Genomic DNA, 25,520 nt, shown 5'->3' on the forward strand with positions numbered 1-25,520 from the left:
AGGCTGAAACACCTGCATTTTGGAGCTGCCTTACTCAAGAAAACAAAAAAAGACCATGTTTGTATGCGGCTTCATTAACCTAATGATATATATATTTTTTACATTGTTTGCAAACTGATATGTGACACGTATTAATGCCAAAATAACATGCAAAACAGGCAAGCCCAAGAAAAAAACAAATGTAGGGCTCAAAACAGGTGGGGCACCACTGCTGATAGCACTGCCTTGAGGAATACCATTGTCTTCTCCATAGGCATCAGATAAAATGGATTCTATTTTAACTCAAAATGAGTGATTAAATAAGAAGGCCAAAACCCAGTTCTATAATCTCCCACCAATACCAAGTATTTCCATCTTAATCAATAGGCCTTCTCTCCACATAGTGGCATAAGCCTTTTCGATGTAAAAAAAGACAGTAGCCATTACTTCTTTCATGACCAAAGTTTTTTCAACTTCATTGCTCACTTTTACTAATGCATTCAAAGTAGATCTACCTTCACCACATTGACATTGACTCAATAAACCTCTATGTTCCAAGAAATATGACAATCTGTTGACTATCATCTTTTCCTTCATTTTACACAAGTTAGAGGTCAGTGCTATTGGTCTATAACTATCAGCACATGAAGGGTCCTTACCAGGCTTTACAAAAAGTAACATTACCAAACGTTTCCAACCAGAAGGTATAACTCCCTTACTCCAAATCATATTAAATAATCCCTGGAGAACATGTATAGCCTCATCAGGTAGATGCTTAAACATTACATAGCACAACTCATCATGACCTGGGGCTGTATATCCACAGCCTATTAAGGCTGAACACATCTCATGTATGGTAAAAACTGCATCCAAAGAAGAGTCAACAGTATCCCTTTTCTTAAACACATTAACATGAGCATTTAAAATCTCACATCTGCATTGCTTATATACTTGAATCCAAAGTAACCCACTATGTACCCTAGCAAATGTCTTCCCCAACAAGTCAGCTTTTTCTTTATCAGTTACGGCCATTTTTATACCCATAACCAAAACTGGAATTAGAGTGGACTTGCTTCTTCCAGTCATCTTCTTCAACATAGACCATACATCCCCCAGTTCAGTACCCCTGCCTATTGTAGAGCAGAACTGTTTCCATGCATTTCTCTTGACAGATTTAATGATCCTACGTACTAAAGCATTCTTCCTTTGGAAATCAAGTAGATTCTTAGGGGTCATATTCCTCTGCAACACTCTAAGCCATATTTCTTTCTCGAATAACCGCAGTGCACTCTTCAGTCCTCCATGGAACCACCTTCTTTTTCTCACCCACTTCACTTTCTGGTACATATAAATTCACAGCACTCAAAATCAGTGAGGTCACAGAGGCAGCACATACAGTACATCAACCGGCCTCTCTAAAGTCAACTCTCCAACAGACTTTAAGCAATGATCACCAAACTTTTCCCAGTCTGCTTTATGAAAGCCCCATCTTCTGAGTGGTACCCTGTCTGGAATAGTAACATCAACGTTCATGGTACACGAAATCGGGAAATGATCACTTCCAACAGTAGATCATGCATTACATTACATTCACACATTGATGCTGGTAAACGGCTTGAGTGAACACTCTTAATTTATCCACCATATTTTGCTATATTTTATATATTTTTTGTTTCACCTTTATTTTACCAGGTAGGCTTGTTGAGAACAAGTTCAAACTACAACTGCGACCTGGCCAAGATAAAGCAAAGCAATTACAGTATCACAAGATAGAACATTATCATTCAGTCACTGAACAGAATTTGAAGCAATTGATTAAACTATTCTTTGGGCGTTGTACTTTACTATCAACGCCTCTAGGTGGAGTGGTGATTTGTTCACGGATTTGATACTATCCGAACCGCTCGTTGTTCAGTTTTTAACGGCGGCTCCTATTTTCTCCCTCTCCAGTTGAAGCCTCGTCTGCCCATACCACTTTAAATGTAGGACCAGGACAAGATGGCGGGTACGTAGCCTTTATTTACATTAGCTTCGGGAAAATGCGTTATTAACACTTTTTTCCCGTCACATATTTTAAAAGTTTCGAGTGAAAGTACAATTAAGCTATCGATTGAGTATCCTTTCATTCCGTTTTTGGTTGTTTTTACAGATATATCTTTGCTCAAAGAGGATTCACAGGAGGAGTTGGACGGATGTAAGTTTTCCCCTCTGTTTTCAGTGTGGAACTCTTACTGCTAGGGGTACTAACTAGCTTGCTACATAATTGCCCTGTCGGCAATGGAGTTCATGGGTGGGTCGTCTGAGTGGGCCTTGGGTATACGTGTTGGACTGTCACCTTTCTTAACAACTTACATATCTATTCTTCGATGTGTAAAGAGGTATATTCACATCATACATTTAAATGCTTGCAAAAGTCGTTTTGGAACAGCTAACGCTATGTCACGCGCACGCTGAAGTTAGGTCATAAACTAACCAGCTAGCTAGCAAGCTAATTGGCTAGTTAGCATCTCTCAAACGGCTAGCTATCTAGCTCAGGTAAAGCAGATTACCAGTATTACATGTTTCGATTCACTGCTTTGTATTCAATTTGATTTTGAACATCTCACACTCTAGGTTCCAAACCTAATCCACCGGGCATCTGTGCACGATAGCTAGCTACCTCAGCAGAGGGAGGTTGTTGATTTATTTTCAAAGACTAGCGTATTTTTATGAAATTCGTTCAGGGCCATTTGACTCTAGTCCCTCAATCTGAACCTCCCCGATGTGGAATGTTAATGATTTTGGATTATTTGGTTTGCTAGCCAAACTAAATTAGTATGAAAACATAACTAGCTATACTGAACAAAAATATAAATGCAACGATTGACTATTTTACTGAGTTACAGTTCATATAAGGAAATCAGTCAATTTAAATAGATCACTAGGCCCTAATCTATGGATTTCACATGACTGGGCAGGGGTGCAACCATGGGAGCCAATCAGAATTAGTTTATCCCCACAAAAGGGCTTTATTGCAGACCGAAATACTCCTGTTTCATTAGCTGTCCAGGTGGCTGGTCTACGAGGATCCCGGAGGGAAAGAAGCCGTATGTGAAGATCCTGGGCTGGCGTGGTTACGTGGTCTGTGATTGTGATGCCGGTTGAACATACTACAAAATTCACCAAAATTACGTTGAATGCGGTTTATATGGTAGATAAATGAACATCACATTTTTTGTCAAAAGTTCTGGTGGACTTTCTTGCAGTCAGAGTGCCAATTTCACGCTCCCTCAATTTGAGACATCTGTTGTATTGTTTTGTGACAACTGGCTTTTTATTGTCCCCAGCACTAGGTGCGCCTGTGTAATGAGCATGCTGTTTAATCAGCTTCTTGATAATGCCACACCCGCGAAATGATCACTAACAGGGATGTAAACAAATTTGTGCAAAACATTTGAGATGAATAAGCGTTTTGTGCGTATGGAACATTTCCGTGATATTTTATTTCAGCTCATAAAACATGGGACCAACGCTACATGTTGCGTTTAATTATTTTTCAATATAGATTGGCAAAAGTGGGAAATTGACGCACCCAGTCGGGCCATATATTATATTTTTGCAATTTTTACCCCTTTTTCTCCCCAATTTTGTGATATCCAATTGGTAGTTGGTCTTGTCCCATTGCTGCTACTCCCGTACGAACTCGGGAAGGTCGCGAGCCATGCGTGCTCCGAAACACAACCACACCAAGCTTTCTTCTTGACACACTGCTCACTTAACCGGGAAGCCAGCCGCACCAATGTGTTGGAGGAAACACCGCACAGCTGGTGACCGAAGTCAGCGTGCATGCCCTGCCAGCAGTGCCATATTGCAGTAACTAGACACTGTTACAGTACAAGCTAGTTGTTTGTGTTGCAAGAGGGTGGATTGCTTTGTTTTAATAGTGCAACATACCCATAAGCTATGTGCATTTTGTCATTTTTAGAGGCATTCATTGTAGGCCTATTTCATGTGTTCTTCTCACCAATTATGTCTTTCACTGTGCCCTTTTTTCTGTTGGACCTTATTCTTTTAACTACTGCTGATATGCTAATAGGTTTAGCATTGTTGCCAAGCTTCTGCCACTACTGCACGTCATGTCATTTTACTCGCTGTTCCTCATCACTGTCACTCACCGGCCTGTCTGGGTGGTGGTGGGTGCCTCTCATGCACAATATTTCCAATGTCTTTAATAGTTGGTGTGGATGACTACAGCTCAGAGTCTGACATCATTATTATACCTTCAGCCTTGGACTTTGTATCGCAAGATGAGATGCTGACTCCTCTTGGAAGATTGGATAAATACGTGGCTAGCGAAAACATTTTTAACAGGTAGCTAGCTATCCAATGGAACATTATTAGAACACACACTTTGAAGACTTTTTACATTTATTCTGGATAATAGTAAAATGGTTCCTTTTTATGCCTGCTTGTTATTGTGTGAATTCCAGACAAATGGTGGCACGAAGTTTGTTGGACACACTTAAAGCTGTAAATGAGGATGAGCGGGACTGTATCACTGTCTTGGAGAGAGTGGGCCGACTGGCCGATGACTCAGGTAAGACCCCATTGCTGAATGACATGTGTCTGTTTCATATTTAACGGCTCACTGAATTGAAAACGCCAAACCTGTGTCTGTCGTGTGTCTGCATGCTCTGGACATGCCCCTATTTCTGTGTCATTAAGTAGCCAGCCTGTTCTCCTTAGCTGGTCACCAGTGCAGAGAGAGGCCTATAAATGTTTGATGGAGCGGTGTATTTAACTGACTGTTTACTGCACCTGGCTGCCATTTCAAACGGGTGAAATGCATTTGGGCCTTACTTTTACAGCCGGTCCCTGTTCAACCCCCCCCCTTGGCCCTAACCCTTCGATGTTTGTAGATCTGTAAGGTGAAGGCATGCTAAGGAATATAGCAGAAGGTGCACCACTGCTTCTACCTATCCAAGTTTCAAATTTTGATGTCATGTGCACAAGTACAGTGAAATGCCTTTTTTGCAAGCTCTAAATCCAACACTAATCAATGTAGTACTAAAAATAACATAAGGTAGAACAAAAATGAGAAAGAAAGTAAGCAATATACAGGATCAGTTCCAATACCATATTTATACTGAACAAAAATATAAACGCAACAATTTAAATTATTTTACTGAGTTACAGTTCATACGAGGAAACCAGTCCAATTGAAATAATTAAATTCAATAGGTCCTAATCTATTAATTTCCCATGACTGGGAATACAGATATGCATCTGCCTCACAATGGGCCTCGGGATCTGGTCACAGTATATCTGTGCATTCAAATCCATAAAATGCAATTGTTGTCAGCAGCTTATGCCTGCCCATACCATAAACCCACCGCCACCATGTGGCACTCTTAACACAACATTAACATCATCTGTGGTTTTCAGTTGTGAGGCCAGTTGGACATACTGCCAAATTCTCTAAAATGACGTTGGAGGCAGCTTATGGTAGAGAAATTGATGTTCCTGCAGTCAGCATGCCAATTTGTACGCTCCCTCAATACTTGAGACATCTGTGGCATTTTTGTGACACAACTGCACATTTTTAGTGGCCTTTCATTGTCCCCAGCACAAGGTGCGTCTGTGTAATGATCATGTGACATATCAAGAAGCTGATTCAACTACATCTGTCAGGTGGATGGATTATTTTGGCAAAGAAGAAATGCTCACTAACAGGGATGTAAACACATTTCTGCATAACATTTGAGAGAAGCTTTTTGTGCGTATGGAACATTTCTGTGATCTTTTATTTCAGCTCATGAAACATGGGACAAATACTTTACGTAGTCTGTGTAGCCATTTTGTTAGCTATTTATCAGTCTTATGGCTTGGGGATAGAAGCTGTTCAGGAGCCTGTTGGAGAGACATTGAAGTGTTAGGGCCATGGGGATGTGGTAGGGTTTAGGAAATGGATTGGGTGTTATTAGCTGGGATAACTCAGTTTTTTTTTGTACGTTCTCTGAATGTAGGATAGTGGACTAGCAGTGTCCTTGCAAGCGCAGGGCATGATAGCGTAATGCAGTAGCCAGTCAATCAAATTTATTTATAAAACCCTTCTTACATCAGCTGATGTCACAGTGCTGTACAGAAACCCAGCCTAAAACCCCAAACAGCAAGCAATGCAGGTGTAGAAGCACTGTGGCTAGGAAAAACTCCCTAGAAAGGCCAGAACCTAGGAAGAAACCTAGAGAGGAAACAGGCTATGAGGGGTGGCCAGTCCTCTTCTGGCTGTGTCGGGTGGAGATTATAACAGAACTTAAGCCCTGCTTAATTGTGCATGCCTACATTAGAACAGCAACCAGTGCCCTCAACCCTGGAGTACACTGACCAGAGGGGACCTTAGTCAGTCAGTCAGTGGACATGTTTTAAAACAACTTCGTCATGAACATCGTTAATAAAATAAAAAGTGTTTCCCCTAGTGTTTCAAAGGTGGGTGTGCTTTTGGGCAAGCCTGGGAAATATTCTACTCTATTTATTAGTGGATTGATGTATTTCATTCAAATGTAGGCCTACCTAAATTCACATCAGAAGTTAAGAAAATGTAACTATTTCTGCAGACAATCTCTCTCTGTCAGGACAAATTATATCCTCCCTATGGACAGAGGGGGATATCATTATATTTGTCCGGAGAGATTGTGTCCCCAAAGTCCTTTTTTAAATGACCAAAGGCTCTGGTTTCATCATCCAGCCAGGGTTCACTCATGGTTGAGCACTTGTGCTGCTGTCTGATGAAACCAGATAATTTTGTTTTTAAAGGGCCTTTGATCTTCAGACTTCATTGGGCCCTTTTCTACTGATTATATATATATTGGATGACCTCTCTCTTTCAGAGCCCACTGTAAGAGCAGAGCTAATGGAGCAAGTTCCTCACATCGCCATTTTCTGTCAAGAGAACAGACCTTCCATTCCGTTTGCCTTCTCTAAATACTTGCTACCGATCGTCGTGAGATACCTGGCTGACCAGAACAACCAGGTAAAGGAGGCGTGTGACAATTCATTACATTATCCCTCTGTGTTGTTTATCATAAACTCAGCAAAAAAAGAAATGTCCCTTTTTCAGGACCCTGTCTTTCAAAGATAATTTGTAAAACATCTTCACAGATCTTCATTATAAAGGGTTTAAACACGGTTTTCCATGCTTGTTCAATGAACCATAAACAATTAATGAACATGTACCCGTGGAACGGTCGTTAAGACACTAACAGCTTACAGACGGTAGGCAATTAAGTTCAGTTATGAAAACTTAGGACACTAAAGAGGCCTTTCTATTGACTCTGGAAAAACACCAAAAGAAAGATGCCCAGGATCCCTGCTCATCTGCATGAACATGCCTTAGGCATGCTGCAAGGAGGCATGAGGACTGCAGATGTAGCCAGGGCAATAAATTGCAATGTCGGTACTGTGAGACGCTTAAGACAGCTCTACAGGGAGACAGGACGGACAGCTGATCGTCCTTGCAGTGGCAGACCACGTGTAACAACACCTGCAAAGGATCGGTACATCAAAACATCACACCAGCAGGACAGGTACAGGATGGCGACAACAACTGTCCGAGTTACACCAGGAAAGCACAATCCCTCCATCAGTGCTCAGACTGTCCGCAATAGCCTGAGAGAGGCTGGACTAAGGGCTTGTAGGCCTGTTGTAAGGCAGGTCCTCACCAGACATCACCGGCAACAAGGTCGCCTATGGGCACAAACCATCCTCCTCCCTCATGTGGTACCTTTCCTGCAGGCTCATCCTGAATGACCCACCAGCCATACTGCTCGTTATGTGCGTGATTTCCTACAAGACAGGAATGTCAGGGTTCTGCCATGGCCAGCGAAGAGCCCGGATCTCAATCCCATTGAGCACCTCTGGGACCTGTTGGATCGGAGGGTGAGGGCTAGAGCCATTCCCCCCCCAGAAATGTCCGGGAACTTGTAGGTTTCTTGGTGGAAGAGTGGGGTAACATCTCACAGCAAGAACTGGCACATCTGGTGCAGTCCATGAGGAGGAGATGCACGGCAGTACTTAATGCAGCTGGTGGCCACACCAGATACTGGCTGTTACTTTTGATTTTGATTCCCCCCCCCCCCCCCCCTTTGCTCAGGGACACATTATTCCGTTTGTTGGTCACATGTCTGTGGAACTTGTTCAGTTTATGTCTGATTTTTTAAATCTTATGTTCATACAAATATTTACACGTTAAGTTTTCTGAAAATAAACGCAGTTGACAGTGAGAGGACGTTTCTTTTTTGGCTAAGTTTACCTGTTCAAATTTTCAGATGCCTGTATATGGCCATTGACACATGTTACATGTACCCCTATTTAACTTTTTTGAATGGTGAATTAAGCTGCGAAAAGAAACATTTCATTGCAACTCTAATATTTTACTAATGTTATTAATAACTTCTATATAGTGATTGTGATGTCTCCCTAGGTCAGAAAGACCAGCCAGGCAGCCCTGCTCGTACTGCTGGAGCAGGAGCTGATTGAGAGGGGGGACATTGAGACCCTGGTGTGCCCTGTCCTGGTGGACTTGACCGCCCCGGACAGCAACGACGACGTCAAAACAGAAGCCATGGCCGTGAGTCACGTGACCAAGGAGATGTCTGAAATGGCATCCTATTCCCTATATAGTGCACTACTTAAGTACGTTTTTATGGGTTCTGGTCAAAAGTAGTGCACTACATAGGGAATAGGGTTTTATTTCAGAAGCACGAGTGTGAGGAAATGTAGTATGGAGCAGTTTATTCGTAACATGATGCTCACATGTTTTTATATTACCAAGCAATCAGTGTGCCACTTTAAGATATGCTACTTTAAAACATTAGCATTTTATGTCATGAGGTTGACCCCTTTGTTTTATCTGGCTTGCTATTTACAATAGCTGTGATATACAGGGGTAGGCTGCAGCCAGCATTCAAATTGTTTGTCCTCCTGCAGATAGTGCAAGGCAAGAGTATTTCAAGGCTGTCCGTAGGACACAGGTAGTCTTTTTGTGATGTGGCCAAACTTCCATGCGGTGTGAAGAGGATGCTGACAGACTTGATTTTTTTGTCTGCATATGTGTGTAGATCATCTGTAAGATGGCCCCCATGGTGGGCAAGGACATCACCGAGCGCCTCTTCCTGCCCCGCTTCTGTGAGATGTGTTGCGACTGCAGGATGTTCCACGTACGCAAGGTCAGTAGAGTCTAGGGTTGTGTTCATTCGCCACCAAATGGATGAAAACAAACTGAAACACGAGGGACTACCTGAAATTGTTATGTTACAATTTTTTACGCTTTCTGTTGTGTGCCGTAATGAACACAGCCTTGGATTAGACCACTCCCAGGCAGTGGTTGTCCCACTGTCTATGGGGACTGAACACACTCAGACTTTCTCACATGTAGTATTGGTCTTTTCAGCGATTTTGTTTAATGTATTGTTACATCTGCGTGGGCTTTGAGTCAATGTTTTAGATGTTTGTTTTTTCTGTGTTTTATGGCAGGTTTGTGCAGCAAACTTTGGCGACATTTGCAGTGTTGTCGGAGGAGATGCGACAGAGGAACTCCTGGTACATGTTGACCTCTTTTGGTTTCATTCTCAGCCAACTGACTTGTTAGCCTTGTCACACCAGGGTTTATTCACATGAGTAATCTGACAGTCAGAAGCTACTATTGCTCCTAATGTCGTTCCCAACTGCCACTGTATTGTCAGTATTTTTCTGCACACTGTGTATTGTTCTCTGTTGCAACTGTATTGTGGCATTGATTGTAACGGGTGACACATTGACTCTCTCTCTCTCTCTCTGTGAGACTCCACTTGGCCCTGTGCGACAAGGAAAGGGCATTTCAAGCTCTGACTAACTGAAAAAAAAATGTCTGCCTTCCCTTTCTCTCCCACCTCTTTCCTGTCCAGCTGCCCCGCTTTTTCCAGCTCTGCTCGGACAACGTGTGGGGGGTGAGGAAGGCCTGTGCTGAGTGCTTCATGACCGTTTCCTCGTCCACCTCGCAGGAAGTGCGCAGGACCAAGCTCTCCTCGCTCTTCATCAGCCTCATCAGTGACCCCTCCCGTTGGGTGAGCACTCAACAGAAAGGAGGATTTCTGCCATTTGGCAACCCACAACCTGAGGGGGTATCTTACGAAGCAATCTAGATCTACTCTGGGTTTTCAAAAGCTAACCAGCTTGTTAGCTTGACATTCCAGTTCAGGTTTCATCCGTACGACGACGGTGGATATTGCTCGTCCAGCCTGCCGTTTCACTCTAGCAGGCTTGTAACTGTGCATGCATGTTGCACGTGGCTAGTCGAATACTCAACTCTTCATTGAGACAATGCTGAACATTGATCTATGGGCGAGTCAGTGCCACATTTAAATTTGTGCTGAAATGAAAGTTATATTGCAAATTCATCAGGCGATGGTGTGAAATAGGCTTGTTGAAGTGCTGACTTTGGTGTGCTTATTAATGCACAACCACTTTTCCCTTATTCCTACCGATAAAATGATTGAATTCCTTAAAGGTCTTTCTGTGCGTGAAGTTTAAAAGGTGTTCTGTCATCACTAAATCTGTAATGTGATGTAATTTTTAACATACAAAAAAACCTTTTTGATTTAATGAAATATTTAATCAGTCAGAGGGAGGGAATCTGATTTCATTGGTCCTCAACTCATGGCTCAGTCATTTCATTCAGGTTAAGTGGAGTTAGCCTTCCCCGGAGCATGTTAGTTCTGAAGAATTTGTTGCCATAGAAATTTACCTGACCTAAAAGTCAGCCACTTTCGTATGACCTGTTATCATGTGTTTACCTTGCTAACTCTTCAAACCTGCTTCGTAGGATACCCCTCCATTGGTAAATACTTTTAGCATAGGCCTTAAACATTGACCTGGGGCTAGAATGCCATTGTTAATGCTGCAGGTAAATAACTCTTTAGAGAAAATGTGTTTTACTGCAAGGCCTGGTGGTGGTAGTGATTATTTAACAATAGTTAGCCCAGTTTTCCCACCATTATGGAAAATTGACAGGATGTTTTTTTAATTCTATTTTTTTAAGCACTCTGCCTTCTTATTTGAACTCACAGCTTGGCTACTTCTCTACAATAGTGTCTGCTAAATGAGTGTAAGTAAGTGTCGTACTCATTTGTTCCTGGACCTCTTGTCTCTTACTGTGTGTGTCTCTCAGGTGCGTCAGGCTGCCTTCCAGTCACTGGGCCAGTTCATCTCCACGTTCGCCAGCCCTAACAGTGTGGGCCACTACTTCAGAGAGGGGGAGGTGGGCGAGTGTTACTGTGTCCACCCACAGAACAGGTGCAGCCATTGTTGGCCTTTTTGAGCAGGCATCTAAAAGGGAATTTACATGAATGGCTGGATCCTTTCATTCTGAAGAAAATCCACCAAGATTGAGATTTGAACTGCTTTGTTTGTAACTAACTTCCTTTCTCTCCCCCAGTACTGAGGAGAAACCACGGAACCCGGAGACTACAGACCTCTCCCTAAGGGCTAACACAGAGAATTACTCTCAGAGGCAGGGGGAGGACATGCCTGCATGCACAAATGGCAACCAAGAGGAGGGTTGTCCACAACAGGACTGCGTTTCGACAGGCCACCTGGGGGAGGGGGTGTTGTGCCGGACAGAGGAGGTAGGAGGAGTGGATGTGGCAGAGGAGGGGGGTGGGGAGCAGGCGGCAGACGGTGGACCGTGCTGCGAGGATGCCGACATAGTTCCAGAGTGCCTCTGTGGCGAGAAGAGCAAGAAGGAGCCTTCCTCGCTAACCCCCGACTCCTCCGACACAGTAGGGGCTCGGGAGGAGGAGGAAGCCCCTTCAGGGGAGACTGAGAATGAGCCACAGCCACCTGAGAAGCACACAACCTCTAATGAGAAGGATGACTCGCCAGCAGACATATCTGAGCCTTCATCTTTGTCTGAGCCAGTAGAGGAATCCCCCTCTGTCAGTCCTCAGGACAGTATTCCAGAGCAGGAGCTCTACAACTCCTTCCACTTCTGGAGGATGCCCATTGCTGAGATGGACCTGGACATTGAGCTGCTCCAGCATGGGGAAAGTTGCCAGCAGGAGTCTCCCAGTCCCAGTCACGGCAAGACTAAGGCCTCGGCACCCGTCCTGGACCGGAAACAGCTGGAAGAGTTGATTGAAAACCTGGAGCCTCATATTGATGACCCTGACGTGAAAGGTGAGCTTTGTGTGTGTCTATGAAGCTTTACTTCACTATTAGAGGTTTACACTACAGCTATAAGCTGCTTACTTAAACACCATATAATTTAACTCGAGGTGGTTATTTTGGTCACTGTTGAAATACGTGGGGTTGTGTCCATTCAGAGACAGTGGCTATTAGTGTGTTGTAGGCTGTATGTAATTCCGTTAGGAAGAAGTTGTCATGGAGTGTGAATTCCCTTGGGCAATAAAGTGACAACCTGTATTTTCCAAGCTAACCCCAGCAATGTTTCACAGGTAGTTTTGGGTGATAGAGCTCAGAGGCTAGCGCTATAGGCCAACGCTTTGAGAGGTTGGACCTCGAGTCCATTTAACTGTGTTATCGGTGGAAGGAAACCCTTGATGTCGCTTTGGCATGTGAGGTTAGCACTGAAGTTAGCAGCCGGCTGGCGCCTGGCTATTCTACACAATACAAACGGGAGGATATTTTTGGGCCCGATTTTGAAAGGGACTGAGAGGCAGTAAATCAAAAAAAAATGTGAGAGGTGTGTACCGGTATATCAATGTCATGAATCACACAATGAAACTAAGGGCCTTGTCAGAGGTTACCAAAAGGCACTGGAAAGAAGCTTCAAACTAAAGCTGTTGCTTTATGACAAACGGCTTTTCCTGCAATCCTCTTGTATTTGTGAGCCTACTTTTGCTGCCTGTAGATGCAATCCATCATACTGCATGGAAAGAGAACTCAACTAATAGGCCAGGCCTATACTACAGATCACCACTGTGTGGGAAATACCATTATAGCAGTTCAATTCCAGAGGAGTCTCCTGAGATTTGCCGTTTCTAAAAATGGGGCACACATGACTTTAAATCTCTACATGATCTTGCACTAGTGGCATGTAAAAAATGCATTGGTTTGACGAACAATGCATATTCAACTTGGTTGTGTTAGGGTTGGGCGGGATCCAGATTTTCATACTGTTTCTGTACCATACTGGGGGTGTACGGTATTACCAAATGTGCGCAGAAGGGGCGCTATTTCAACAACAAATAGCTGGAGCACTGAGCTGGATGTAATTTAACACATCTTAGATTTCTTATAGTTCGACTTAATTTATAGTAATAAGCAGTGGCATAGCAAGCGCCTCCACAGCCCCTGCGAGGCGGGATTGCTCCCAACCCCAAAAAACAGGCGCACATACAGTACCAGTCAAAAGTTTGGACACAGCTACTCATTCAAGGGTTAATCTTTTTTACTATTTTCTACATTGTAGAATAGTAGTGAAGACATCAAAACTATGAAATAACACATGAAATCATGTAGTAACCAAAAAAGTGTTCAACGAAAATGTTTTCTTCAAGGAGGCACATTGATGACAGCTTTGCACACTTGGCATTTCCTCATGAGGACCACCACAGGAAAGATCCAGAGTTACCTCTGTTGTGGAGGATAAGTTCATTAGTTACCTGCACCTTGGATTGCAGCCCAAATAAATACTTCAGAGTTCAAGTAACAGACACACCTCAACATTAACTGTTCAGAGGAGACTGTGAATCAAGTTTCATGGTCGAATTGCTGCAAAGAAACCACTACTAAAGGACACCGATAAGAAGAGACTTGCTTGGGCCAAGAAACATGACCAATGGACATCTGTTCTGAGTTCCAAATTTGAGATTTTTGGTTCCAACCACCGTGTCTTTGCGGGTAGGTAAACGCATGTGTGGTTCCCACCGTGAAGCATGGCGGTGGTGTGGTGGTGCTTTACTGGTGCCACTGTCTGTGATTTATTTACTTTGAAGAATCGCAAATATATTGGGATTTTTGGTTTCTACATGATTCCATATTTGTTATTTCATAGTTTTGATGACTTCCCTATTATGCTACAATGTAGAAAATAGTATAAATACAGAACTGTTGAATGGGTAGGTGTACAAACTTTCGACTGGTACTGTATATATCTATACAGTGCCTTCGGAAAGTATTCAGACCCCTTTACTTTCCCCACATTTTGTTACATTACAGCCTTATTCTAAAATGTATTAAATCGTTTTTAATCAATCTAGTAGAGTATGCAGTGATACGTTTAAATAATTTGCCCATAATAAGAGCATCTAAACTAAAGGCTTTAAGGAAGTGGCTGCTGCGTTCATATACAGTCGTGGCCAAAAGTTGAGTGACACAAATATAAATTTTCAGTCTGCTGCCTCAGTTTGTATGATGGTAATTTGCATATACTCCAGAATGTTATGAAGAGTGACCAGATTAATTGCAAAGTCCCTCTTTGCCATGCCAATGAACTGAATCCATCAAAAGCATTTCCACTGCATATCAGCCCTGCCATAAAAGGACCAGTTGACATCATGTCAGTGATTCTCTCGTTAACACAGGTGTGAGTGTTGACAAGGACAAGGCTGGAGATCACTCTGTCATGCTGATTGAGTTTAAATGACAGACTGGAAGCTTCAAAAGGAGGGTGGTGCTTGGAATCATTGTTCTGCCTCTGTCAACCATCGTTATCTGCAAGGAAACGTGTGCCGTCATTGCTTTGCACAAAAAGGGCTTCACATGCAAGGATATTGCTGCCTATAAGATTACAAATAAATCAACCATTTATCGGATCATCAAGAACTTCAAGGAGAGCGGTTCAATTGTTGTGATGAAGGCTTCAGGGCGCCCAAAAAAGCCCAGCAAGCGCCAGGACCGTCTTCTAAAGTTGATTCAGCTGTGGGATCGGGGCACCACCAGTACAGAGCTTGCTCAGGAATGGCAGCAGGCAGGTGTGAGTGCATCTGCACGCACAGTGAGGCAAAGACTTTTGGAGGATGGCCTGGTATCAAGAAGGGCAGCAAAGAAGCCACTTCTCTCCAGGAAAATCATTGGGGACAGACTGATATTCTGCAAAATGTACAGGGATTGGACTGCTGAGGATGCAGGTAAAGTCATTTTCTCTGATTGTTTGGGGTTGATTGTTTGGGGTATCCAGAAAAAAGCTTGTCCGGAGAAGACCAGGTGAGAGCTACCATCAGTCCTGTGTCATGCCAACTGTAAAGCATCCCTCAGCCAAAGCCAAAGCCCACTCAGCCAAGGGAGTGGGCTCACTCACAATTTTGCCTAAGAACACAGCCATGAATAAAGAATGGTACCAACACATCCTCCGAGAGCAACTTCTCCCAACCATCCAGGAACAGTTTGGTGCCGTACAATGCCTTTTCCAGCACCTTGCCATAAGGCAAAAAAGATAACAAGTGGCTTGGGGAACAAAACATCAATATTTTGGCTCCATGGCCAGGAAACTCCTCAGACCTTAATCCCGTTGAGAACTTGTGGTCAATCCACAAGAGGCGAGTGGACAAACAAAAACCCACACATTCTGACAAACTCCAAGCATTGATTATGCAAGAATGGGCTGCCTTCGGTCAGGATGTGGCCCAGAAGTTAATTGACAGCATGCCAGGGCGGATTGCAGAGGTCTTGAAAAAAAAAGGGTCAACACTGCAAATATTGACTCTTTGCATCAACTTCATGTAATTGTCAAAAGCCTTTGACACCTATTGAATGCTTGAAATTATACTTCAGTATTCCATAGTAACGTCTGACAAAAATATCTAAAGACACTGAAGCAGCAAACTGTGACACAAATATTAATTTCCATTCTCAACTTTTGGCCACAACTGTAGATGTCACCATAGTCTAGCACCGACGGTGACTGAATAATCTGCTTTCTACTACAAACTTTGATCATTTGAATCAGCTGTGTAGTGTTAACTAAAACGTGCACCGCTTGGGGTCCCGAGGACAGAGTTAGGAAACCCTGCTATAGGAGAAGCCCATTTTGATTCTCAGCTTATTAACTAACTCATCAATATGCATTTTAAAAGACAGCTTTTCATCTGTCCAGATGCCCAAATATTTGTAAGCAGGCACACGATCAATACTGATGCCCTCCAAAGTACGTATGCTTAAATCGGCAGTTATTTTTGTTTATGCGCTCTAGAGAACATGCATTTAGTTTACCTGCATTTACCTCACTTCAGGTCAGTGTTTCTAATACAATATAGGCATAATGTATTTCGGATAGAGCCGGGCCAACCGTGGGGGAAATGGCATACACAACAGCATCATCGGCATGATGGTTACAAGTTTGTACAGACAAGTCGATATTGTTAATGTAAGAAGTACAGGACCCAGAATCGACCCATTTGGTACACCTTTCATAATATCTAGGAATACTGGATACACAATAAAGCTGAGCTATCTGACGCACAGATGAAGGCCTACTGTTGTCTAATGAAGGATGTGTAAATACGGCACAGAACGCCTGTTTGACTGACACACACACAGGCCTCAAAGTTTATACACTCTCATCCATGTCTCCCTTTCCTTCCCTCCCTGCAGCACAAGTGGAAGTCCTGACGGCTGCTCTGAGAGCCACCACCATGGACTCTCACCTAGAGGATGCCTTTCTGGAGCCCCGGGACAGCAAGGGGGGACACCACCACGACAACCCCTTTGGAGTGCACCAAATGCCCCTCATAGGAGACCACTCAGACATGGAGGTGAGGGGGAATGGGTGGTGGAGACCTACCTTTTTGGGGTGGGGGGGGTGATGTCACGCCTTTTAGAGAAAAGGGTACAGGGTTGTCATGTTTGACCGTGGTTCATCTTGGTGTGTATCTGTGTAGAGCCGAACCTCGACCCTGCAGATAAGCCACGGTGATGACTCTGAGTTGAGCGACAGCAGCTTCAGTCCAGAGGATGAGAAGAAATCCAAGCATCAGGACGTGATCCCCCAGGCCCTGCTGGACCAGTACCTGTCCATGACAGACCCTTCCAGAGCCCAGACGGTGGACATGGAGATCGCCAAGCATTGTGCCTACAGCCTGCCCGGTGTGGCCATGACCCTGGGCAGACAGAACTGGCACTGCCTCCGGGATACCTACGAGACCCTGGCCTCCGACATGCAGGTAGGTCTACACTCTTTCTTTCTACGTCTCCCGTACACACGCCCTCTGTCAATTCCACTGTACACGTTTTAAAGTGGAAGTGTTTTTCTTGTCAAATGTTTGAACTAAGGCGGTGAACACATTCAGTAGAACGCAACATTATGGGACTTTTTTACATAGAAATGTACATAGATTGTGTAGAACCTCGCTCACTTGTAGATTTGGTTCTATTCAGATCAGCTCTAATGGCAACGTTTCTACATTATCTGAACTAACCCCTGGTGTGGTTAGCATGTAGCGGTGTAATCCCCTGTGCTCTCTGTCACTGGTCTATTTCCAGTGACAGAGACAGGACCTAGACAGGAGCATGGGCAGGTTTACTTATTTCTGCTGCTCCTCCAGCACCTTTTTTTAAATTCGTGTTTCTCCAAAGCCCCATGTGTGGATCTTATTTTAGCTTGTTGGGTTCCCAACTGCAGTTCTCAAAAACAAGCTCCTGTCCCTTCACCATTCAGTCATCAACCCCAGATTTTGCATGCCTGCAAAGGACCACCTTTTTCCTCAGGTGCTGTAGCCCAAAGGGCTTGACTCCCCCACCCATGTGAGGCCTGTCTATGCGTCTGCTGCTGTCTCCACCTGGCCGCTCCCTGTGTTCCACACACACTCCTACCAGGGTTTCCGTTAGGAAAATGTAGAGCTGGACATTTGACCTGCAGCATTTTAGTCTACTGGTCATTTTGAGAAATTTACCGGACCCATATGCATTGGGTGCGTAACCCGTTTAGGGCGTCCACCCACAGTGTTTAGACTGACAGAAATCAGATTTAGATTATGGTCATTCATATTAACAGAACATGTCAAGGATGCAACGATGTCCAGTCCTTACCTAATTCTGATGCACACTTTGAAGACACTAGAATAACTGTCCACATTTACTTTTCCTCAGCCAACAAGATGAGTAATGAACAACAAAATCACTAGGCTATGTCAATCTACTATCCCCCACAGTAGAAAAGTTGACCTATTCCATTGGTCAGCTTGTTGAGAACGAAATGGCCTATTCCTAACAGACTTTGGGACAGTTGTGGGATGATAGATCCCAAATTCATACAACCAGTAGCCTAGGCTACATTTAAAAAAACAATTAGTCTGCAGTAGATCAGAACCTTTATCTTATTGTTGATAAACTGTTATTTATTCACATTATAAGCGCACAAGGCGGTAAGCTATGCTCAAATGTTCGTTCCGTAATGCAATTAGCGGGACTCTTCAAAAGAGCTGCAGTTTCATGTGACCGATGAAAATATCTATTAGAAATGTAGAGAGAAAGGAGTACCTAATATGCAACAGCTACATGGGTTGCTAATGCGACTAGGATTGTGCCTTTGGCTACAGGACAATGAAAGTTTTTTTTTAAATAACATTTCCTACACAAATATGGTCTGATTTTGGCAAGGCTACTTTGAAGCAAGGTAAGACATGCCTCGTATGTAGTAAAACCGTTCAGGTTTAAAACAATTAAGTATATGTTTTCAAAATGCATACTGCCTTTCACTCATTGCAAAGTGGTGTGTTGGTGTGTGATGAAGCCTGTTTTCTGTTGCCTTTGCATTTGCTGTTTGAGATGCTGTAGCAGCAGCTCTCGCGCTGACAGATTTTCTGCTCAAAGGGTCTCTGTATTCTGTACGTGTGTGATGATAAAATAAGATGCGTAAGGAATATTCTGTACATGTGCCAATTTAATCTCACTAAATTATGCAAATGAGCCTATAGGCAGATTTTTAAAAATTGCATGACCAGTCAATGTATTTCCATCGATGAATAGCCAAAAGCATTGTTTCGCAGTGGATTTTTTTTTTGTTCTTCTCCCGGACAATTGGCCTGGTCAATTTGATCAGCTTTTCGAAAAAAGAATTACCGGCTAACGGAATCCCTGACTCATACACACCCTTTAACACATCTGGGCCTGCCTGGCCTCTAATATCTGTCCCTCTCCCTCCCCCAGTGGAAGGTGCGTCGGACGCTGGCCTTCTCCATCCACGAGCTGGCCCTGATCCTGGGGGACCAGCTGACAGCAGCTGACCTGGTGCCCATCTTCAACAGCTTCCTCAAGGACCTGGACGAGGTGCGGGTAGGGGTCCTCAAACACCTCTACGACTTCCTCAAGGTCAGTCAGCAGATCAGTGTAAAGAATGAATATTGCTCTAGAGTACCATGTCTTCTTAGATCTCTGTATTATTAGAATGGATAGCTAGCCTGTCATTGCCCAGTGGTTGGCCCATTCACATCCCTGCTTTCTGTTGATTTATCAATTGGTTGACTGCAGCTGAAATGTTTCTACTGTTCCAAATGGCTCATATTTCCAATAGTGCTGCTGTGTGTGATGGTATCTAGGGACACCTGCAGTATCTTCTGTTATGCAGTGTAGAGTTCACTGTTCTGCTGTGTGGTCAAAGAGCTTCTTTCACCCCACCCCCCTTTCATCCTCTATCGCTCATTCCTTCCCTTGTTCTCTGTCAGCACTCACCCTGTCCCTCTCCCTCTAGCTGCTGCACCAGGAGACGCGGCGTAAATACCTGTACCAGCTCCAGGAGTTCCTGGTTACAGACAACAGCCGAAACTGGCGCTTCCGATCAGAGCTGGCTGAGTAGGTTATCCGTCTGTTACCACACTTTATTAATCCACTGATTTTCCCTGTGAACTTAGTTGTCACACATACCTTTACCACCCAGACAAATGGTGGTAGCCCTAGGTATTGTTTGCGCTCTCAGACCTACAGTAAATATGAGGAGCGTCAGTTGTGCCAATGCCTTCCTTTACTGTGTGTAGGTGAGAGTTAAACATAGATATAGCCTTTTGAAAGATTGACTCTTGGTGACATTTGGTTCTCTGGGTAATCTCTCTTTTTGAAAGCTGACCAGTGAGTGACCTTCCCCTCTGTGTTCTCAGACAGCTGGTGCTGCTACTGGAGTTGTACAGTGGTCAGGATGTGTATGACTACCTTCGTCCCCTGTCCTTCAGCCTGTGTACGGACCGAGTGTCCTCTGTACGCTGGACCTCCTACAAACTGGTACGTCACCCAGACAGCTCCCTCCAAAATGGGCTCCGCCCTGTTTTTCAGACTTTCTGTGAAGAAAAAAAATCTGGTCTCTCTTTTTTTGTCTTGTATCATATAATTGAAATGGACTTGTAGCTTTTCATGTTGGGCCATTTATATTTCAAATAAATATTTTCCCCTTACCACTTCCACACATGAACATCTCATGTTTTGGTCAATTTTTATACACTGAACAAAAATCAAATGCAACGAAGTGTTGGTCCCATGTTTCATAAGATTCCAGAATTCTATATATGTACAAATAAGTTTGTGTACAAATAAGTTTACTTGTTTGTGAGCATTTCTCCTTTGCCAAGATAATCCTTACAGGTGTGGCATATCAAGAAGCTGATTTAACAGCATGATCATTACACAGGTGCACCATATGCTGTGGACAGTAAAAGGCTTCTCTAAAATGTGCAGTTTTGTCACACAACTGATTGTCACAGATGTCTCAAGTTTTGAGGGAGTTTGCAATTGGCATGCTGGCTGCAGAAATGTCAACCAGAGCTGTTGCCAGAGAATTGGATGTTCATTTAAGTCTGAGATGAATCCCTTTTGTGGGGGATGAACTCATTCTGATTGGCTGGGCCTGGCTCCCCAGTGGGTGGGCCTATGCACTTACAGGCCCAGCCATGGCTGCGCCCCATAGCTTAGGATCAAATTAGTTTCATTTGACTGATTTCCTTAGTTTATGTAACTCAGCAAAATCTTAAATTGTTGCGTTTTTATATTTTTGGTGTGTTTAAAAAAATATATATATTGACTAATACTAGTCAAAGTTTGGACACCTGGTTCGGGTTTTTCTTCATTTTTACTGTTTTCTACATTAGTATAATAGTGAAGACATCAACTATCAAATAACACATGGAATCATGTAGTAACTTAAACAAATCAAAATATATTTTTATATTTGAGATTCATCAAAGTTGCCACCCTTTGCCTTAATGACAGCTTTGAACAATTTTGGCATTCTCTCAACCAGTTTCACCTGGAATGCTTTTCCAACAGTCTTGAAGGAGTTCTCACATATGCTGAGCACACAGGCTTCTTTTCCTTCACTCTGCAGTCCAAATCATCTCAAACCTTCTGTTGGGTTGAGGTCAGGTAATTATGGAGGCCAGGTCATCTGATGCAGCACTCCATCACTCTCCTTGGTCAAATAGCCCTTATACAGCCTGGAGGTGATCATTGTCCTGTTGAAAAACAATGATAGTCCCACTAAGCACAAACCAGATAGGATGGCGTACCGCTGCAGAATGCTGTGGTAGCCATACTGGTTAAGTGGGCCTTGAATTCTAAATAGATCACAGACAGTGTCACCAGCAAAGCACCTCCACCATCACACCTACTCATCAGGCCAAAGGACAGATTCCCACCAGTCTGATGTCCATTGCTTGTGTTTCTTGGCCCAAGCAAGTCCTGTTCTTATTGGTGTCCTTTGGTAGTAGTTTCTTTGTAGCAATTTGTCCATGAAGGCCTGATAGTCTCCTCTGAACAGTTGATTTTGAGATGTGCATTTTACTTGAACTCTGTAGCATTTATTTCTGCTGCAATCTGAGGCTGGTAACTAATGAACTTATCCTCTGCAGTATATGTAACTCTGGGTCTTCCTTTCCTGTGGTGGTCCTCACGAGGGCCAGTTTCATCATAGTGCTTGATGCTTTTTGTGACTGCACTTGAAGAAACTTTCAAAGTTCTTAATCTTCCAGATTGACTGACCTTCATGTCTTAAAGTAATGGACTGTTGTTTCTCTTTGCTTATTTGAGCTGTTCTTGCCACAGTATGGACTTGGTCTTTTACCAAATAGGGCTATTTTCTGTATACCGTCACAATACAATTGATTGACTCAAACGCATTAAGAAGGAAAGAAATTCCACAAATTTGCTTTTAACAAGGCACACCTGTTAATTTAAATGTATTCCAGGTGACTACCTCATAAAGCTGGTTGAGAGAATGCCATGAGTGTGCTAGGCTGTCATCAAGGCAAATGGTGGCTACTTTGAAGAATATAAAATATATTTTGATTTAACACTTATTTGGGGAGGGGGGGTTACTACATGATTCCATTTGATAGTTTTGATGTATTCACTATTATTCTACAATGTAGAAAATAGTGAATATAAAACACTTGAACGAGTGTCAACCTTTGACTGGGTATGTGTGTGTGTGTGTGTGTGTGTGCGCATGCATCACACATTTTAGTAATTCTGCAGACGCTCCTATCCAGAGCGACTCAGTGCACTCATCTTAAGATGGCTAGGTGGGACAACTACATGTCGTAGTAAATTACATTTTTCCTCAAGTAGCTATCAACAATGTCTGTATTCCTTTTGTGCATTGTCAGGTGAGTGAGATCATCAGGAAGGTGGCGTCGTGCCAGGTGCTGCTGGCAGACTTCCTGAGTGAGCTGGTGGACAAGTTCTGCCACTCCCATAAGTGGTCGGGACGACAGGCCTTCACCTTCGTCTGTCAGGTGAGGACATCTTCTCTTCATGTTCGTTATTATTCTCGTCATCTCCTGACCTATCAAACACAATCATCCAGTAACCACAAAACATGACTTTCTACCTTCGCTCAACCCTAGGGTGATTTTGTAAAATATCCTAAAAAATACAATCAAATATGTTCGCCTGTATTTATTTCTCATAAAGTAAGAACATGACACTCAGGTAAAACATTGCTGACATCTGGTCGTTGCTGGGATATCTGCCAAGATTTAATGACGTTTTTTTATTAAGGTCAGTTTTATTGACGGGCCTTTTAGTTTCCATTCTACAATATTATACCGTGAGTGGAGTGGCGCTGGTAGTGAAGAGGACACAGTTTTTCAATGGCCCACTTGACAGTGTACCAAGCACTTTATTTGATTAAATGAATGGCCCCATTCTCCGTCCCACAATGTCTCTTGTGTGGGAGGACAAAGAGATCATGATGCCTCTGAGTGTGTGCGACCGAGAGGTCAAGTGTGTGTGTGTGTGTGTGCACACTTCCTTTTGTTCGGTCTCATTCATGCTCACACATGGTCACATGCTCCCTCTATGTCTCAAACACACTTACCTTCTGCCACTCTCTTGCTCTCAACAAACACACTCTGACCGTCCTCCTTCTCTTTTTGCCTCTGTCAGCTGGTAATTGAGGATGACTGTGTGTCGTTGGAGCAGTTCTCGGAGCACTTGCTGGCCCCTCTGTTACAGCTGGCCTCTGACCCCGTGGCCAACGTCAGGGTGCTGCTGGCCAAGACCATCCGCCAGAGCCTGATGGAGAGAGGTACATGCAACACTGGCATGTTGAGCTTACCAATTCCATAGTTAGTACAAGGACAACAAGCAACTATGACTTAATTTGTTGTGTATTAAACACGAATATATATTTTACACGTCACTCAGTAAGGCCATTCTACTGCCAATGTTTGACTATGGAGGTTGCATTGCTGTTTGCTTGATTTTATACACCTGTCAGCAACCGGTGTGGCTGAACTAGCCGAATCCACTAATTTGAAGGGATGTCCACATACCTTTGTGTATATAGTGGGATAAAATAGACTGACTAAAACCACCCTATGTAATAGCACAGCTAAAAAGTTGTCTTAAGGTCTTTCTTATAAACGTCTATAGTTTGAGGCCCTCAAAGCATAGTATTAGCTAAAGCTAAAATAAACATACGATAAAGCTAAAGATGATGAAATGCTATTTAGCAGACACTTTTATCCAAAGCAACGTAGTCATGCGTGTATAGATTTTACGTATGGGTGGTCCCGGGAATTTAAACCACTACCCTGGAACCACTCAACTCAGATTTGATTGATTGCTGTAACGCAGGAATAATATTTTATTTTTAAAGCCACTTTATTAATCCCCAATGAGGAAACACGGCAAAGACTGCATCAATCTGTAGTGTTACAACATATGTTAATGTTCTCCCAGATTTCGGCAGCTGAACCAATATCACACCTGTCCTCCATGTTTCTCTGTTCTCCCATGCAGAGTACTTCCTGCATTCTGCCAACTCCCACCAGGAGGCGCTGGAGCAGACCCTGGTGGCTCTGCAGATGGACCTGGACAAGGACGTCAAGTACTTTGCCAGCGTTCATCCTGGGAGTACACGCATCAGCGAGGACGCCATGAGCACCACCTCCTCGACCTACTGAGCCCAGAGCACTCCCACCCATCTCTCTAAACACACACTCCATCTGCTCTACTGAACTCAAGCCAGGTAGGGGCTGAGGGCCCTCTTCTACGGGCACTTAGACTTCCATACATACAACCACAAGCAAAGGACCTGCGCAACAACACAAGTTGCCCAATGCAGTACAGCACAACTCGACTCACTACAACCTATTTTTTTTTTTTTTTTTTGTGGTTTGATTATATATTTTTTGCCACAGAAGCCTTAAGTGTCTTCCTTAAACGTGAAAATACTTGAATGTCCAGATGGATTTGGTGAAAAACACAATGCATGGAAAGAAACGCACAGGAAACGGAGCTATAAGGACCATTTCTCCCCCCCGGCTCCTCTCGTTCTCTCACGATAGAATCCTCCCGACTTAGTGGAAAAGCCAGTATCTCACAAGCTTTATGGAAGCACATAGCAGGATGACTCTATCCAACTCAAAATGTTTAAACAATGTTTCTGTAATTGCTTTCCTCCTTTTTGATACTGTATCCTGCATATCAACAAAAAACATCTGTACTATCACAGCCTGGCAGTGGGGGAGCTGTCGGTGGGAAATGCACAGTTTGGAATACAGGGCTCCTGCCTCCATTGTTTTAACTCTAGTGCAGCACATTGTTGTACCCATAGACAGAGGTCCACCCCCTGGCATGCAGGGGGGGTCCTGTTGTCAATGAAAAATAACTATTGTATTTTTTATTAATATTATGGCTGTCTGTTTTGCGGTGTTTAAGCAAGCAGAGATCCAATTGTAAAAGGTCAGCACACACTCACTTGAAACGGGGTATTTTAACCTGAGAATAAAATACTGCGACCCCCCCCCCCCCCCCACCCCTTCCGTTCTCCTTTTTGCTTTGTCCCTCCCTTCTCTCCCTTATACCCTACCTGTACATATCTCTAGTAACCTTTTTCCATTTTGATCATGAATAGAATTGTGATACAATTTTGTTCTGTTTTACCTTTCTCAACATGAAATGAAATAAAAAGCAGGCACTAAAACTTGTAGATGTATTTGGTTTGTGTGTAGAGGGATGGGGACTGAGGCTCGAACAGATTTCTCATGACTTAAAGGGGAATTTCACTCAAACTATATTTTAGTATGTGTTTCATTAGTCCACTGATACAGTCCCAAAATGACTGCTGACATGCAAAACAA

The 25,520-nt window shown here is 43.4% G+C and overlaps 1 protein-coding gene across 10 annotated transcripts; it reads left to right on the top strand.

The window, feature by feature from the left end:
• Window positions 1–1,840: 1,840 nt before the first annotated feature.
• Window positions 1,841–25,367, top strand: LOC110489748 (serine/threonine-protein phosphatase 4 regulatory subunit 1). 10 transcript variants are annotated; one of them, XM_021562613.2, is made up of 19 exons: window positions 1,841–1,984; window positions 2,129–2,173; window positions 4,194–4,329; window positions 4,449–4,555; window positions 6,846–6,988; window positions 8,438–8,584; window positions 9,075–9,182; window positions 9,490–9,555; window positions 9,900–10,058; window positions 11,162–11,286; window positions 11,429–12,168; window positions 16,546–16,706; window positions 16,833–17,114; window positions 19,099–19,260; window positions 19,640–19,740; window positions 20,043–20,163; window positions 22,539–22,667; window positions 23,320–23,461; window positions 24,178–25,367. In XM_021562613.2, the coding sequence occupies exons 1-19, from the start codon at window positions 1,978–1,980 to the stop codon at window positions 24,339–24,341; spliced, it is 3,045 nt and encodes a 1,014-aa protein (XP_021418288.1). In that variant the 5' UTR covers window positions 1,841–1,977; the 3' UTR covers window positions 24,342–25,367. The 10 variants fall into 10 exon arrangements, with proteins under 10 accessions (XP_021418288.1, XP_021418289.1, XP_021418293.1 ...); XM_021562614.2 differs by having other exon boundaries at window positions 4,245–4,329; XM_021562618.2 differs by lacking the exons at window positions 1,841–1,984; window positions 2,129–2,173 and adding an exon at window positions 2,227–2,357 and having other exon boundaries at window positions 4,245–4,329.
• Window positions 25,368–25,520: the final 153 nt, after the last annotated feature.

Source organism: Oncorhynchus mykiss, chromosome 15 (genome assembly GCF_013265735.2).
Source record: "Oncorhynchus mykiss isolate Arlee chromosome 15, USDA_OmykA_1.1, whole genome shotgun sequence".
Lineage (NCBI taxonomy): Eukaryota > Metazoa > Chordata > Actinopteri > Salmoniformes > Salmonidae > Oncorhynchus > Oncorhynchus mykiss.